Source organism: Hylobates moloch, unplaced genomic scaffold (assembly GCF_009828535.3).
Source record: "Hylobates moloch isolate HMO894 unplaced genomic scaffold, HMol_V3 SCAFFOLD_1, whole genome shotgun sequence".
Lineage (NCBI taxonomy): Eukaryota > Metazoa > Chordata > Mammalia > Primates > Hylobatidae > Hylobates > Hylobates moloch.
In genome coordinates this window covers 13,609,232-13,628,125 of record NW_026652276.1, presented here as the reverse complement: position 1 = coordinate 13,628,125, position 18,894 = coordinate 13,609,232, and the positions used below count along the sequence as shown (strand labels likewise).

The following is an 18,894-nucleotide window of genomic DNA, read 5'->3' as shown; positions in this document are numbered from 1 at the left end:
GTGGGGAATGCAGTGTCTACTCCAGGCTACTATGCTGGGAACTTTTCTTAGAGGAGGGACTGAAAGAAAACAGAGGAGACCTTGAGGCTAGTGTTAGGGAGCAGGGTTGGCTAGTCTTTTTTTTTAAGTACTCAAAGATAAAAAGGAGAATTTTTAATGCCAGATTAGATATATTCAATGTAAACCTGTTGTGTTTCTGGACAGTATATTTAATACATAATATATAAAAGGCTTGGGGTAATGACCACAGGAATTCAGAAAAACAGATCACTTGCCTACTTCCAGCAGTGCAGCATCAGCCTCAACTCCACAAAATGTTCTAAGCTATTTTAAGTTTTCAGAGTCCCCCTTTTTGATTTTTTTTTTTTAAATAAAAAAGTAAAAGCATGCAGGTTCCTTCCAGGGGCTCTTCACACGCAGTGAAAAGGATGCTCAAGGAACTGAGCTATAGAGAACAGAACGAGGCTGGCATGTTGGACTGTCACCACTGTATAGAAAAAATTGCTGGAGGCAATGAGAAGTGGGTGGAGTTCAGAGTCCAGAAGAGAAGTCCTCAAACAGACTGACTGGGAATAAGAAGCTGAATTGTATTCAAACTGCAAAACAACCATAACCTGTGGCTTAAAATTTTCCCACCTAGGGTCACCACATTGACATCTTCTAGAGGATGAGCTCACCATGCAACACAGGCAGTCCACCTCTCTGTTTCTCTGTGGACATGGTTGCCTTTAAGGCGAGAGAAGCCATTCTTGACCTGCTTTTGCTGAAGGAAGAGAAAATGAGCCCTTAATCAAAGCTTTTATTATTGCATTCTGTCCTCAGTACAACCCTACAACCCTGATGTTGATGTGGCTCAGGGCATACAGAAGTTTCCTTAGATGGTGAATGAAATTGCCTCCAGAGGGAATGTTGTGGCTGGCTCTTTCGATGCAACTGGGCTGAATCTGAACTCATGGCTTCTCCTCTCTGTCTCCCAGTGCCCCCTTCCCAATGGTCTCAGATGTACCACCACTCATAAACATCTTAGCCTAAGTAGTCATTCTCCTGTTCAGCCCTTACGGCCAGAGTCCTCCTGATCTTGACTGCCAAATGTATCTCCCCCAGGTTTCTTTTTCTCTCCATCCACTACCCCTACACTGGTTCCACCTCCCCTCCCCTCTGCTCTCCCCATCCCCACCCAGTATTCCCCTCCTGAGATCCCAGATTGCAAGCTGTCTTTGTTTTAAGGAATTCTCTTGAAAACGATCAGATTAGCTTTCTTTAAATGTCACTTTTAGTAGGATAATTCTCTATTTCTTTTCTTAAAAATATCCCCGTTTCTTCAATGCTTCTGATTACTCTTGCAGAATGGTGATAAAACGGAACATCAAGCTGTTTTGCAAAAATTGGCTAGGCCATTCTCTGGTATCAGAAACCAGCCTGAAGACCACTGACAGGCTGCTAGATCAGAAGAGAGTATTTGAGACTTGAGAGTGGTTTATACCCCAGGGGGAAATTTTTGTGTCTTCCTTCTATAGAGATGTGAATAAGCTCAATAATGCTGATCTTTCTTTAATTTTATTTATTTGTACTTAAAGTCCTTGCTTCTTTGGGAGAAACAGCTTCTACAAATACAGAATATTATATCTATTTTCCATCATGTGAATATCTAGCTTTGAAACACAGTGAAAGTACTTCTTAGCTTCTCAGAAGTATTGGTGGGGCTCTTGTCCAAGAACAATAAAACTCTGACTAATAAAAATGTGTCTGTAGGTTGCCTGTTCACTCTGATGGTAGTTTCTTTTGCTGTGCAGAAGCTCTTTAGTTTAATTAGATCCCATTTGTCAATTTTGGCTTTTGTTGCCATTGCTTTTGGTGTTTTAGACATGAAGTCCTAATGGGAGAAAATTTTTGCAATCTACTCATCTGACAAAGGGCTAATATCCAGAATCTACAAAGAACTCAAACAAATTTACAAGAAAAAAACAAACAACCCCATCAAAAAGTGGGCGAAGGATATGAACAGACACTTCTCAAAAGAAGACATTTATGCAGCCAAAAGACACATGAAAAAATGCTCATCATCACTGGCCATCAGAGAAATGCAAATCAAAACCACAATGAGATACCATCTCACACCAGTTAGAATGGCAATCATTAAAAAGTCAGGAAACAACGGGTGCTGGAGAGGATGTGGAGAAATAGGAACACTTTTACACTGTTGGTGAGACTGTAAACTAGTTCAACCATTGTGGAAGTCAGTGTGGCGATTCCTCAGGGATCTAGAACTAGAAATACTATTTGACCCAGCCATCCCATTACTGGGTATATACCCAAAGGATTATAAATCATGCTGCTATAAAGACACATGCACACGTATGTTTATTGTGGCACTATTCACAATAGCAAAGACTTGGAACCAACCCAAATGTCCAACAATGACAGACTGGATTAAGAAAAAGTGGCATGTATACACCATGGAATACTATGCAGCCATAAAAAATGATGAGTTCATGTCCTTTGTAGGGACATGGATGAAGCTGGAAACCATCATTCTCAGCAAACTATCACAAGGACAAAAAAACAAACACCGCACATTCTCACTCATAGGTGGGAATTGAACAATGAGAACACTTGGACACAGGAAGGGGAACATCACACCTGAGGGCCTGTTGTGGGGTGGGGGAGGGGGGAGGGATAGCATTAGGAGATATACCTAATGTTAAATGACGAGTTAATGGGTGCAGCACACCAACATGGCACATGTATACATATGTAACAAACCTGCACATTGTGCACATGTACGCTAAAACTTAAAGTATAATAAAAAAATGTCTCTAGAAATATGGATCAGACTGTGAAAAAGCCTTCCGATTTGTATGCCTGTGCCTGAACACATTAATTAAATTGCTTTCATTAATTACATCTTATCAAAAAGATATGAGCTTAGATGAAAGTGTATTTTGCAGAATAAAATGAAACATCCAGGGACATCCACTCTGTCATTCTTCAGATATATCTTTGCCACTGTTGACAGCAAATTTAAGTCTGTTTAAATGCGGGAATCATGGCCAAGAATGCTCTTGAAACTTCAAAAAGCTGTTTAGATGTCATATTAAGATCAAACTCTGCCTCTGGGAACCTGAAGTGTTTTCAGTCTGCCACCTTTGATAAGTCCAAGTTTAAGACGGATTTAATTAACATGACATGAAAAGAGAAGGATATTCCAGGTGTTGATTTTTCTCCAACAAGTTTTTCCTCACATGAATCCTACGCAGAGACTCGGTTTCACTATATCCCAAATAGCAAACTTTCAGTCTAAGTAAAGCATAGATTGAAAATGCCCAGCTGTTGTGGAAATGTGACACTGAATATAATGCTTTCAGAGGAAAGGAAAATCTAACAGATACTTAATATAATGGAGGCACATTGCATGCTACATTTACATCCGTTTTTAAATTTCATTTAAATAAATATTTCCCTTGTCTAAAAGATTATTTATTTGGAATGAACTAATATTCATTGAGCATCAACTATGTGCCAATGGTGTACACAAACCTTTTTGTATGTAAGTATCACACTAGCCTTAGAGAATCTGAGTCAGACAGGTGACATCACTGGCCCAAGCATATATAGTGAGAAGAGAAATCTGGGATCTAATTCAGGTCTCTCAATTCCAAGTCCAGGTTTGATACACAACATCCCAATGCTGCCCTGGAGATAACAGTTTTTTATTTATTATAAAGAGACTAGGAAGAATTTTCACCTAGTTTTAAACAAATATAAAAGAATGCCACTTGTAATCATTTAGCTCATTCAGTGTAAAATCCCTAAGATTCAGTTTAGCAATGGTGGTTGTATTTGTCTTATAAGAAGGAGTGGTTGGGCTGGGCATGGTGGCTCATGCCTGTAATCCCAGCACTTTGGGAGGCCAAGGTGGGTGGCCCATTTGAGGTCAGGAGTTTGAGACCAGCCTGGCCAACATGGTGAAACCACATCTCTACTAAAAATACAAAAAAAATTAGCTGGATGTCGTGGCGTCCACCCATAATCCCAGCTACTCTGGAGGCTGAGGCAGGAGAAATGCTTGAACCCAGGAAGCGGAGGTTGCAGTGAGCTGAGATCCCACCACCGCACACCAGCCTGGGCAACAGAGTGATATGCCTCAACAACAACAACAACAACAACAACAACAACAACAACAACAACAACAACAAAAAGGAGTGGTTGTATGAGATGGGGGCATCAGAAAATGCTTATGTTAAATATAATTCAAGGGATTTTAGGGGGAGAACTTTAGGGCTCCCTACCCAGCAGCTCTTTTCCATTTTTTCTTGTAATATTTTGTGATTCTATAATTTTAAATGCATTATTTTGGGAAATCATGTCGCATACGTTAAAACTGCCCCTGTGTCTCAGTGCACATTAATTAGGGTGACATAGAGGTTAGCTCACTTTCCAACCTGGATGGATTGAAAGTGTTTGTTTAGAGCTTTGTAATAAGTAGAATTCTGAGGTCATGTCCAGGTTCAGTAGGCTCAATTATCAATGTCAGTTAAGGGAGGGGGGTAATAGTAGTAGCAAACATAATTTATTTGTCATCACTCCATTAAGCAATCACTAAAACCTCAGTGTGAATTTATCTAACTTTCCTACCTCTTAAAAAAGAGAGAGGGAGAGAAAAGATAATTCCGAAGCCAGAGATGGGATGACCATATAAGTTATTTTGCACACCAAAGCACTTTTGAGAGCAAATGGGGGTCTATTAACAAAATACCAGGACAGTATATGAAAATGGTCATCTTAGCTCTGGGGAAAGGCCATCTCTCACTACCAAAAATATATATTGAAGAGTTCCTCCCTAAGCACACCAAAGTCTCTTTCCTGATGCTATGGCTTTTTCAGAGCTGCGGCTTCCCGGGACCATATTTCTCCAATACTACAGAGGAAATTTGAGGAACACAAGCAATTGTGTCTGGGTAGGATTCCCGAAACCCTTAGAGATTCACTATGAAACATGTGAAAGGAATTCAGTCTATTTGCAATTTTTCTGGAGGCTGATTATCCAACTAATGCATTCTCTTGTGGGCCCTTGTTTTATTTCTCCCACCGGTTAATTTAGCAATATGTCAGTTCTAATAAAAAGATTTGATGAGGAAAAAGATGACACGATTACATGAAATGAGATTGGGGAATTGCCGACAGATTTCAATTATCCATGTTACTCTCAGTGAAGGTTGATTGACTGTGAAGAGTGGTGATTTATCAGGACTGCCTTGCTACTTCTCAGATGTAACTGTCCCTGTTCTTTTTGCCTTTTTTGTACAGAACATACATTGCATGTGCATTTAACACACGGACCTTCACTTTCTCTGTTCTGTAATCTGTGATTAACAAGATTGTAAAGAATTAGCTTGCAATATTATTTCATAACAAAATAATCAATAAAGGCATAAAACCATTCAATATTAAATGACTTTTTATTGGGTGCTTTTGTTCTGGATACAAAGAAGAAGAAAACATTGGTGAACTACTCTTTTGAAGAGAGGGTAAGCAATGACAGCCCCACGGTGGCATATACAGTTACTAAATTGTCTTTTAAAAGCAATTATTATGTAAGCTTGACAGAATATTTGAAATGAAAGGAATGTGCTATAAATATTAAAAAATACATTACCAGGAAAGGTACTGACTTCTTCATTAATTTGCAGCAGCCCTTTCCAAGTTTGGGTGTATATTCTCTTTCTAAATTCAAAACTTGATCATCCTTCTGAGTACCTTCTGCTGAACTTGCTGATGTCTATTGCAGATATAAGGACGATCTTGGCTTGTAGCTTTTAATGAAAACAATATCTGTTTTCTATGGATTTATATAGGCACATCTCAGAGATATTGTGGATTCAGTCGCAGACCCCCACAACAAATCAAATATCACAATAAAGGGACTCACAAAATTTTTGGTTTCCCAATGCATATAAAAGTTATGTCTATACTCTAGTCTATTAAGTGTGAAATAGCATTATAACCAAAAAGGTATGTAGCGTAATTAAAAATACTTTGTAGCTAAAAAAACGCTAGCGATCATCTGAGCCTTTAGTGAGTTGTGATCTTTTTGCTGGTGAAAGATCTTGTCTCCAGGTTGATGGCTACTAATTGATCAAGGTGTTGGATGCTGAAGGTTACAGTAGATGTTGCAATTTCTTAAAATAAGACAACAGTGAACGTTGCCACATTGACGAACTCTATTTTCATGAAATATTTCTCTGGAGCATGCAATGCTATTCGATAGCATTAAACCCAAGGAGAACTTTCAAAATTGGAGTTAATCCTCTCAAAACTTGCTGCTGTGTTATTAAGTTTATGTAATATTCTAAATCCTTTGTTGTCATTTCAAAAACGTTCACAGCATCTTCACCAGGAGTAGAGTCCGTCTCAAGAAACCACTTTCTTTCCATAAGAAGTAATTCCTCATTCCTTCAAGATTTATCAGGAGATTGCAGCAATTCAGTCATTCTTCAGGCCCTACTTTCAATTACAGTTTTCTTGTTATTTCAACTACGTGCATTGAACCCTTCAGTCATTCATGAGAGTTGGAATCAACTTTCAAACTCATGTTTATGTTAATATTTTGACCTTCTTCCATGAACCATAAATGTTCTTAATAGCATCTAGGATGGTAAGTCCTTTCTAGAAGATTTTCTACCTACTTTGCCCAGATTCATCAGAGGAATTATTATCTATGACAGTTATAGCCTTATTAAATGCAGTTCTTAAACATTAACACTTGAAAATCAAAATTACTCCTTGATCACGGGCTGCAGAATGGATGTTGTGTTAGCAGGCATGAAAACATTATTAATTTCCGTGTACATCTCCACCAGAGATCTCAAGTGATGAGATTCATTGTCAATGAGCAGTAATATATTTTGATAGGAATCTTTTACTCTGAGCAGTAGGCTTCAACAGGGGGCTTAAAATATTCAGTAAACCATGCTGTAAACAGATGTGCTGTAATCCAGGCTTTGTTATTCCATTTATAGAACCCAGGTAGTAGATTTAGCATAATACATAGGGGCCCTAGGATTTTTGGAATAGTAAATGAGCATTGGCTGTCACTTAAAGTTACCAGCTGCATTAGCCTGTAACAAGATGGCGTGTCCTTGGAGTAGTCAGAGCACACACGTTTATTCATTAAGTTCATCATCTTATTTGGGTGCAGTTCATGGCTTCCAAAACAATTACCATAGTAACGTCGAAGATCACTGGTAACAGATCACCACAACAGATATAATAATGAAAAGTTTGAAATATTGAGAGAATTACCAAAATGTGACCCAGAGTCACTAAGTGAGCAAGTTCTGTTGGAAAAGTGGTTCCAATGGACTTGTTGGATGCAGGATTGACATAAAACTTCATTTTATAAAAAATGCATTATCTGCTAAGTCCAATAATGTGAAGTAGAGTAAAATAAGGAATGCCTGTTATCTCACATAATAGTTTAACTTATGAATTATTATATGACTTTTTATGAGAGAAACCAGTATTATATCCCAAAGCGTGCTGTGAATTCATTAAGGGTGAGGGTCATTTATGATCTATCTTTGTATTTCTCCCCAAGATCTAACAGAGTTTTGAATGCATTTAGGTTGGGCCATTAAAAATTGCCTATGTTTGATCATTTGTGATCTGTAAAAAAGACAATTCAATATGGTTCAATTTCCCAGTAGTTATTCCAGAAATAATTGTGAAATGAGTCAGATTATGTTAAAATTTTACATTCTTATTTGTAAATGTATATGTTTATGTATACATACACACATTTAAACATATGTATACACACGCAAATATATATATATATATATATATATATATATATTGCTAATGAAGTCATTTAGAATTAAAGATTAGCTTTACTTTGAATTTTTTTCTTTTCTTTTTTTGACACAGAGTCTTACTGTGCCACCCAGGCTGGAGTACAATGGCGTGATCTTGGCTCACTGCAACCTCCACCTCCCGGGTTCAAGCAATTCTCTTGTCTCAGCCTCCCGAGTAGCTGGGACTACAGGCACCTGCCACCACGCCTAGCTAACTTTTGTATTTTAGTAGAGACAGGGTTTCACCATATTGGTGAGGCTGGTCTTGAACTCCTGACCTCAGGTGATCTGCCTGCCTCATACTCCCAAAGTGCTGGGATTACAGGCGTGAGCCACCGTGCCCAGCGCCAGTTTTAATTTTCTGAGTAGACATCCAGGCCCAAACAGCCCTTTCAGTTCAGTAGCTTCTAGATGGGATTTCTTTTTTAAAGAAATAAATGTGGCCACCTCTTTTCCAGGGAAATAACTGTAGCTGAGATAACAGATCATAAATCCCTAACTCTCTAGGAATGGTAATACCTATATGGAATTATTTTCTGTGACTGTATGCTTGCTGATAATATTCTTCTGTAGAGTAATATTAGTGATAGGGATCTTTATTTTGAGTGCATGAAGTGTGCCAGGCACTGCTATAAACATTTCACATCTATTAATTCATTGAGTCCTTGCTTCAATCTTACAGAATAGATAATACTATTTTCTTCAATTTTCACATGAGGAAATTCAGATATGAAGTAAAGTCATTTGCTCAATATCACACAAATAATGATGAAACTGGCTGTTAAATTCAGGCATTCTGGATTCAATTCTTCTTTTAAATACCACACAACCTTGTATCAATAAACATATACGTATTTTAAAAAATTAGAATAAGCTAAAGTTATTTAGCTCTGTAAAATGTACAGCATATGATGAAGCATTTATAATTTGGAGTTATAGAGTTCAACATAGTATACCTAAGGCTTGGAGACCTCTTTTATAAATAGTTTTATAAACTATTAGCTCTTTTATGAATAACTTGAAATCATTTTGAATTATAGTGCCTTAGTTCCCTGCATTAAAAAGTGGAATTTATAGCACCAATTCCTTTGTAAGAATTTATAAGAGGAGAAAGAATAATAGAGCATACAACATGTGCTAGTAAGAATCCTTAATTAATTAGACAGTTTTTTCACATTTGGTTATGAATGAATGGTTGCAAATACTTTTGTAAAATTATGTTTAATTCTACCTTCTGTAATAAGTATATTTTTCAGTACAGATTAATTTTTCTAATACTTGAAGACTAGAAACTTATACAAAAGTCACACAAGCAGAGAATTATTAATGCTGCTTAACTGGGTATATATATATATATATACACATACATATATGTGTATATATATATATATATACACATACATATATGTGTATATATATACATACATATATGTGTATATATATACATACATATATGTGTATATATATACATACATATATGTGTATATATATATACATACATATATGTGTATATATACATACATATATGTGTATATATATGCATGCATATAATGTATATTACATATATACACAATACATACACATAACAATATGCTTAGTAACAGCATTTGTGTTAATTTACATCTATAAGTTTTTTTATAATTTAATATTTTTGCAATAAATGAAATAACTCAGTGTGATTGCTTCTGAATTGGGATGAGAAGAAACATATACTTCCCTGGAATTCAGCATCAAATAGTGACAAAAGCATTAGATGGGGAACCAGGATCATGGGCATTCTACTTCAAGTTTTGGGGCCTTAGTTTTGATTGGCTGGAAAAATGAGGTAGTTAAATTCTATGATTTTATGCTGTTCAAGGGTTTTTGCAAGTGTCTTAGAGCATAGTTTTTTTTTTTTTATCAGCTCTTAAGTCTATGTTCTAGAAAATACAATTCTGTTTTTCTTAATAAAATAAGACCAGCATACCCTTTGTTTTATGGAAATATCAAAAGCAAAACAGCCCTAAAGTTTTCTTAGATACAGATTTAGTAACTTAATAAAATATGTTGAGTCATTCAAAATGCATGAACATTTTTCTGAAAGGAGATGCAAGAAACTGTTATTTATGGCTAAGTTTAAGAAGAACTACTGGTGAAAAGTCTTGGGTTGAGTAGTACGGCAGTGGAGGCTTATAATTTTCTATGCCTGAATTTTCTCATCATTTCCATGAATTAAAATTTTAATGTTATCAAGGCTTACTTGGGAAAGCAAACCGTGGACCATTTTGTTGTTTGTTTTTATTGTTGTTTCTACTTTAGGAAGAGTGCTTAAAATTTCAAATTAAACGAATGTTCAAGTTCAACTGGCAAGAAGAAAGTGGCGTAGGGCAAGGTTACCTTCTTACAGGCTGTGATGGAGTTCCCCGGGCCGCTTCCTGAGCTGCCACAGCCTCTGCCCTGCTGCGGTTCTAAAACGTCATACATCCGTGATGACTCCAAGTTGCTGTTTGTGACCCAAAACACAAAAACACATTCCAGTGAGTCATATCTATATTTGGAAATAAATAATAAATAAATCACAATGTGGTGTATCAAAAATCATCTTTTTCAGATTGCATTAAACACTGCAAATCCCCCTGCTGAAATGGACATTTCTTTGTTGCATACACTTTTCTAATTAGCAGAACCACTACAGATGATCCTACTGTGACCATAAAAGTGCAGCCCAATGCCTTCCACAGTGCTTTGATGGACATCTTTGCATCTGTCTGACTACTATTCTTGTTAGCATCTTCTCTTAAGCAAGCAGCTTTAAAACTCAAATAAATTTTTCTCAATTGCCACATTAATTCAGCTCTGAAAACACCAACACATAACAAAATATTCATTTTATTTTTTAAAATGGAGGTAAAATATAATTTTAGTCTGGACTCAGAATAGTACCATTAAAAAAATGTGGACTTTAGAAAATGCAGGTAATGTCTTTACCATTCCTGTGGCTGGAGATAGCTCCTCAAATTCTCTGTCTCTAAAATTATAGACTTATATCCCTTCCCCTATCTGTGTCAAATCTTAATGGGCTTGACTATGTACAGAGCTGTATAAATATTTTAAAAATATTTAAAATTGGCTGAGCACGGTGGCTCATGCCTGTAATCACAGCACTCTGGGAAGCTGAGGCAGGCAGATCATTTGAGATCAGGAGTTCGAGACCAGCCTGGCAACACGGTGAAACCCTGTTTCTACTGAAAATACAAAAAAAAAAAAATGAGCCAGGTGAGGTGGCATATGCCTGTAATCCCAGCTACAAAGGAGGCTGAGGTATGAGAATCGTTTGAACTTGGGAGGTGGAGGTTGCAGTGAGCTGAGATCCCGCTACTGCATTCCAGCCTGGGTGAGACCCTATCTCAAAAAAACAAAAGCAAACAAACAAAAAAGGCTGGGCATGGTGGCTCACGCCTGTAATACCAGCACTTTTGGAGGCCGAGACCGGTGGATTGCCTGAGCTCAGGAGTTTGAGACCAGCCCGGGCAACACGGTAAAACCCTATCTCTCCTAAAATACAAACAATTAGCCGGGCATGGTGGTGCACGCCTGTAGTCCCAGCTACTTGGGAGGCTGAGGCAGGAGAATAGCTTGAACCCGGGGGGCGGAGGTTGCAGTGAGCTGAGATGGTGCCACTGTACTCCAGCCTGGGCCACAGAGTGAGACTCCATCTCAAAAAAATAAATAAATAAATAAATAACTTCTACATTTTCAACATGTGATAAAAATGAAAATTATTATCAAACTTTTAAAATAATATGACTGGAAACTCAAAATTAAACCTCATGTAAATATAAAAAAAACTAAATGTTATATGCATTTCTAAATATTCTTCTTCTGAAAATATAATAATTTGGACTTTTAAAATTTACTGATAGCTTAAGTCTATAGGTTTAATTTTTGTTGTTGACCACATGGAACATGTACTTTTGGAGTATGATCTGATAGTTCTGTATAAAATTTTCAATGCAACATGTAGATGTTTTCTCTTAAAACAAGTGCTAAATAAAAGATCAGTTAAATAAACAATTTATTTCTAACTAACCTATAACTCTCATGTTTCAAGCACTAAATTAATCAATTTTCAATTAACCATAAGTCAAACAGGGCATTAGTATAGTCTTTTGGCATTTCCATTATTATGGAATGACATTTTAAAAAATGACCACTGACTGTGCTGTGTAACAAATCATAGATTCAGGCAAAATCTGCACAGAGTAATTCAAATAAAATCTGTTTTGTTAAAATTTTTTATATATTACTTTTTGAGCAATTGTCACTTGAGGGCTAGAGTGAACCTAATGTACATGAAAGGATAACACCAATATTATCTTTGCTTAGCTGAGGAAAGATAAAAAAAGGAAGGAAGGAAGAGAGGAAGGAAGGAAAGGAAAAGAGAAAGAAAGAAGAAAGAATTAAAGAAAGGAAGGAAGGAAGGGAGAGAGAGAGAGATGAAGGAAGGGAGAGAGAGAAAGAAAGAGAAAGAAAGAAGGAGAAAAAGGAAGAGAAGGGAGGGAGAAAGAAGGAAGGAGGGAGGGAGAGAGGAAGGAAGGAAGGGAAGGAGGGAGGGAGGAAGGAAGGAAGGAAAGAAAGAAAGAAGGAAGGAAAGAAACAGAGGAAGAAAGCAAGAAAAAGAAATTAGCTCCATTTCCTGGCTGCCAATCCCGACCTATTCTGCCACCTAGCCTTTCTGAGTCTTAGCCTCATCATTTATAAATGACATGTTTGGACTAAAGTCTGTGGTTCCCTCATAGCTCTGGAAGTCACTTGGCGAAATATCAGAGATGACCTAAGTTTTCAGCCCCTATCTTTACAGGTTTCCTACCATGTGGGCCTATAACTTTTTAGGCTGCCACTTACTTCAAACCCAAGCGTGGACATCTCTTTGAATGCTTTCTTGTCCACAGGACAGTTTGGCTTTTACCAAAAGGCCAAACAGCTATCATTGTTAGGTTCTAAACAGTTTACATGTGGAAGATAAGGCCATGCACCAAGCTAATTTTGATCTATAAAAACTTGACCTCTAAGTCAAGTTATATGACTCCTTCTAGGAGCCAGCGAAGGCCCTGTGTGCAGTTCAGGGAGACAGGATGTAGGGTCCCACAGCTCTGTGTCCTGTTGCTACTGTGTCCTCCAGGCAGCTCTGATGGGCTAGTAGATCCCTTCCATGCAGGCCATCCCTGGACTTATGCCCAACGCTAAGACATCTCCCATGACTTTTCACAGGGCTAGAGACTGCAGGAGTAGGAAATGGGCAAACTGAGAAGAAAGGCTGACACAGATCTCAGGCTGCTTCTTCCAGATATGAAATATCGTAGAAAGACCACTTTGAGGCCGGGTGCAGTGGCTCACGCCTGTAATCCCAGCACTTTGGGAGGCTGAGGTGCTTGGATCACCTGAGGTAGGGAGTTCGAGACCAGCCTGACCAACATGGAGAAACCCCATCTCTACTAAAAATACAAAATTAGCTGGGCATGGTGGTGCATGCCTGTAATCCCAGCTACTCAGGAGGCTGAGGCAGGAGAATTGCTTCAACCCAGGAGGCAGAGGTTGTGGTGGGCCGAGATCGCGCCATTGCACTCCAGCCTGGGCAACAAAAGCGAAACTCTATCTCAAAAAAAAAAAAAAAAAAAAAAAAAAAGCCAAAAAGCACTTCAACAACAGCCTCTGGTCACTCTAGAAGGAAATCACATCTAAATTAGGCAGAGATGGTTAGGTCCAAAATTGGGGTAATGTAAAAATAGAGAAAACTAAAAGGTCAGCCTTGAAAAGTACTTATTTGCCCATGAAGCACTTTTATTGATGGCTTTAGATAGACAACCTGCTACAGTACGTTTTATGCACCCAAAAGTTTAAGAACTGCTGAGCTCATCTAATAGAAGGAAGTAATGACAAGTCTACCTACAGATACCTTGGTATGAAAGTTTTTCTGCCTCTAAGGTGACTGTACAATCCTAGTTGAAAACGAAGGTATGGAAGGGAATTAGAATGTTTTTTTGCTTGCCCGCAAGGCTGATGCCATTTGTTCTAATGCTAAGCCTGTATAGCATTCATAAATAAATTTAACTATATATATATGCACATATGTAGTTGTTCATCGTTGTGAGTATTAAATGAAGAAGTTGAGTCACATGGTGGGGCAAAAGTTAATGCATTACTAGATGACAAGTGTAATGCAACTCCACTGCACCCATATTTAAAGCAAATGCATCTTGTGAAACACATTGTATATCACTTTAATGATGCCTAATATCAAAGAAAATGTAGGTAGGCTTATGTTTTAAAGCATGTAACGTGAGTGTGCATTTCTAGTAGGTAACTTTACAACATGGCCCAGTCTGTTCCCATACCTTTTGGATGGAGAAAGAATTTTTAGAGTATTTACAATGATGCTGTCCTTGATCTCTAGAGAAGCAGAACATTTGCTGTTACAGGATGAGGCAGAGATGGCAGTGATATGAAACTCATACATTTATCAAAATGAGCTGAAATTGACATTAAAAGAATTGCTGTCAAGATACAGTACAGCTTTATAACTTGCTCCTAATGGGTAAGGCGGCAAATTCTTCCCTGGGAGATTTTCCTTTGATTTTGACAAGTGTTGACAATATTTATTAAGCACAACCTTTCAGACTGGTTCCATGCTGAAACCGTTAAGTGTGTTTCAGTGAGGATGTAGATAAACATGGGAAAGAAGGCACAAAACCAAATTGGAAGTAGTGATTTTAAACCAGACTTCCATAAAGCAGCTTTCTTTATAGAACAATTTCATATATTAATAAATGAGATGCTAAGTTGCCACTGTACTGCTACCACTGCAGTGACTCATGCAGTATGAAGAAGTAGGTCACATCAATAGTGAAAATAGACTAGGGAATATCCAGTTACTTCCCTAGAGAGAGATGTATCCAGTTACTGGAAACTGAGCTGTCTATATATTGTGATGCAAAGTTTGGTCCAGGGACCAGCAGCACTGGTGTCACTTGGGAGCTTGTTAGACACCCAGAAACTCAGAACTACTAAATCCGAATCTGCATAGTGACATTAAACTCAGGTAATTTATACATCCATTAGAGTTTGAGAAACACTTACATAACATATTAAATTGAATTAACCTTCCATTTGCCTGTGGGACACCATTCTGATACTGAGAAAAATAGATCAGAGTAAAAGAGATTGGGCAAATAGAGATAAAGAGGTTTAGGTGTAATATCCTCATGATATTACTTCATTTAGGAATATTCTACCTAGTCCCCACCTTCCCTTCTTGATAATTCCTACTCTATCCTTTGGGTCTCAGCTTATAAATTACCTCTGGTACCTCCCTTCTCTCTTCCCCCTGCCAAGGAGGCCACTTCTCCTCTCCCACACACCTCCAGTGCCCCATGCACACACAAACACACTTACGCTCCTGTCTCGTTTCCACCCACATATTCCCACCCCACTCCAACCCAGGAAGTGAGAGAGACACTCTTCTTGTGTATTCCAACAGCACTCTGAGCCATATCTTGTTTTAGCACTTGTCCAAAAGGCATGCAATTCTGTAATATTTGTCTCTTTCCAGTTTAGGCTGTAAGTTCTAAAAGGGCAGGGGATCACTTAGGACACAAGACAGTGCCAGTCAGTGGGAGATGCCCAACAAGCACTTATTGAGGTTGTTTGTTCTTATCTTTCTGAACATCCTGGTTAACCTCAAAAATTAGGCACAAACAAGTGTTTGAATTTAATGCTAAATTTTCTGCAGTGCTGACAGATGGTGAGATAAGCCACATCTGAGAAGATAATTTAAAGAATTTCCCAGGATAGTTCTAATGAAAAGAGATTCTGCTGTTATGCTTGCTAAAATGTCAAGTAAACACAGTGTAAAGTTAAACCATTTTAACAGATTCTAAAAGATTAAGATTCACTCTTGTCTTCTCCCTCCTTAAAGAATGCTCTTGGTGAAATGTAGTAATTATAATTCATTTGATTGTCTCAACCCTATTAGGGATATCTACTCTTGAGCTTTATATTAAATCCTTTAATCCCAACACTAGAAAAAAAAATTAAAACTCAGAACTACCAGAAGAGATCTTGAGCAACGAATTGAGATGTTGTCATTAAAATGAATTTAACAACGTATGACAACCAAAAATTGAGAGGATTTTAAAATATGCCTTCACTTCAGTTCAAAATGAAAATTTTCTCAAGTGAATGTCCTTATTTTACCCTCTTAAATTACCCAAAGTAATTTACCTGTTACATGAAGCCCAGAGGTTTAGGTCAATTTTTCAAAAACTGACTTGTTTTAAACATTATGTGAGGTGTTAGTGTCTCCTATCTTCCTCTTCTAACCAATCTTGACAAAGACTCTTTTCTTGACCAAACTTTAGGCAAGCTCCTTTAAGACATCTTCTCAGCTAGGCCTGGACCTTGGCCTGCTGAGCCCAGCTGTAGAGAAGGATCCTGCTAAGTCAGCTTAGAAAGAATTCTCACATCCAAATATCTGATCAACTTCCTCATCCACCCACTTTTGATACTTAAGTCCTTGGCCTGTGTAGTAAGCACCTCGTTAGGACAGTTTAGTAAGAATCCCCTGCTGTTGACATCCCCTCTTAGTAATTTTCTGTTCACTGACCCTGACGCCTTCACTCTGCCTGTGGGGTATAAATCCCCAATTGTCCCTGCTGTATTAGGAGTTAACCTCAGTTCTGCACCGACAGCTCTCTCTCCTGCTGCAATAGCTTGCATAAAATCTGTTTTAACAATTTAAATATGTATCCAGTGCAAAATTTTTCATTTACTGCCGTGTACATTTTTCTGGTTTCATCTCCTAGGTAAGAAGTTTGGTTTTTTTTCTTTCTTTCCTAGGTTGGACATGTCATGTCATTCATGCAAATTAAATATGTCACCAACTCATTGGTAGCTGAAAGACCTACAAAGTTCTCACTTATTCTGTAGGATTTTAGAAAATGTGTCATAGGAAACTATTACCAAACCTTGAAAATATTTAGAAGCCATCATTGTATGTCCTGTTTCAATACTTAAAGGTGGCTTCATAGCTGTAAAATAAATTCCAGACTTCTTCATCTCCTAGACCAGTAAAATTAAAATAAGCATGGCAGGAATAATGTTATAAAGGGCCCAGCCTTTTATTTTCCCAAATAAACTTCAAGAAAACCCCTTATATTTCTGCTTTAACCATCATTCTTCAAATAAAGGGCTTTGTAACAGTGTAGCAAGAAACTGTGATGTATTATCCAAGAATGAAGGATATTTCTTTTCAAGAAAAGATGGGTGAAAACATTTTATTACAGTTTTTGTCTTCAGATTGGTGAAAATGTTGTTGCAGACCTGAGTTTGGGTTTCACTTTTTGAGGTATTGGTAAGTGGCAATAAAGAAAATATAAACAGGTCATTCATTATTAATCATAAAACAAGTATCCCATTCTTAGAAGAAAGTGGCCTCAAATTTAGCTATCCTCTAATTCAATCTTGATTATTAAAAAAAGATGAAAAGCAAAGACACTATTTAGTATTGTTATTTCATTTGAGATATAATTTGTAAATACCAACAGTAGATAAATTCCCTATTTTCAGTTCTGAAATCTTTTTTCAGCAATAGCCAATATAATGTTTTCTCTAAAACATTACATTGAATATTGTTCAATTAATGCTTTTTTATTTAGGCAACTCTAAATCTATCAGATATATGCAGTAAAATCTCTTTTTAAACAGATACTGTATAAAATATCTGGATTACATTAGAAAAGACAATCAAATAGTAAACTTCCTAATGTAAGAAAACAGCTGTACTTCCAAACAGAATATTATTGGAGATTATATAACAATATAAAATCACACTTATTGAACAATCTGTGCTTTGTAAATTGATATATTATCTCTCATTAAGGAGACAATAACAAGTTATTTCCTATGGTTTGATTACTACTTTATAGATTGACTAGTTTTATATCTTTAAAAGCTGTTTCACAATCTCAGGCTTTCCCAAGACCCCAACTATAATCCCTGATTCTGAAAAAGGATCAAGCAAGTGAGCATGATGACTTAGCCTTTTTCTCTTTCTCTTTCATTTTTTAATGAAGGCTATGGGGGAATTTTTTCAAAATGTGTGTCCTACAAATAATGTGTATAAAAACATCATTTTAATGTAAGATGGAAAGTACACATTCCTGCTGCTAAGTTAATTTTGCATGAATATGTGCATATTTATACGTGAATACCACTAGATGGTTACTATAGAAATATTTATCCCTAGAGTTCTTTATTTCTTTATTTTTTTATTTTTTCTTTCTTTCTTTCTTTTCTTTTCTTTTCTTTTTTCTTTTTCTTTTGAGATAGTCTTGCTCTTTTGCCAAGGCTGGAGTGCAGTGGCATGACCTCAGCTCACTGCAACCTCCACCTCCTGGGTTCAAGTGATTCTCCTGACTCAGCCTCCCCAGTAGCTGAAATCATAGGCACCCACCACCATGCCCGGCTAATTTTTGTATTTTGTATTGAAACATGGGGTTTCACCATGTTGGCCAGGCTGGTCTCGATCTCCTGACCTCAGGTGATGTGCCTGTCTTGGCCTCTTGAAGTGTTGGGATTACAGGCGTGAGCCACCACACCCGGCCTAGAGTTATTTATTTCTAAAAAAAAAAAAAAAATGAGGTATATAGTTTTCAGATAGTCAAAGCACACTATGTGTATCACTGCATTCTGCTAAATCTATACTGTAGTTCAGGGACATTCAGAATGTATGCTACCATAATTGCTTCATATTCCTGTGTTCTTCCATCAAACCACTTGAGCAGGTGCTTCACTCTGATATATGATCTTCTTTATGCTACTTCTAACAGAATTTACCCTCATTTAATGCACAGCAGGTGCTGAGCACTCTATAGTGTGCTTTACATACTAATTTCATTATACCCATTTTATAGAGGAGAAACTGAGGATTGATAAGGTTAACATGTAATCCAAGTGATATAGTTTGGATATGTGTCCCCTCCCAAGTCTCACGTTGAATTATAAT

At 37.3% G+C, this 18,894-nt stretch overlaps 1 protein-coding gene across 5 annotated transcripts in view; it reads right to left on the bottom strand.

Annotated features, from left to right (window-relative positions):
• SPHKAP (SPHK1 interactor, AKAP domain containing) overlaps positions 1-18,894 on the bottom strand; it is a 194,594-nt gene that overhangs the window by 133,836 nt on the left and 41,864 nt on the right. For 4 of the 5 annotated variants that reach the window (XM_032754081.2, XM_032754077.2, XM_032754084.2 and 1 more), the window contains one exon: positions 10,230-10,335. The exons of the other annotated variant lie outside the window; for it this stretch is intronic. In XM_032754081.2, the coding sequence (XP_032609972.1) occupies positions 10,230-10,335 (106 nt within the window). The remainder of the gene's footprint in view (positions 1-10,229; positions 10,336-18,894) is intronic. 5 annotated transcript variants of the gene reach the window in all.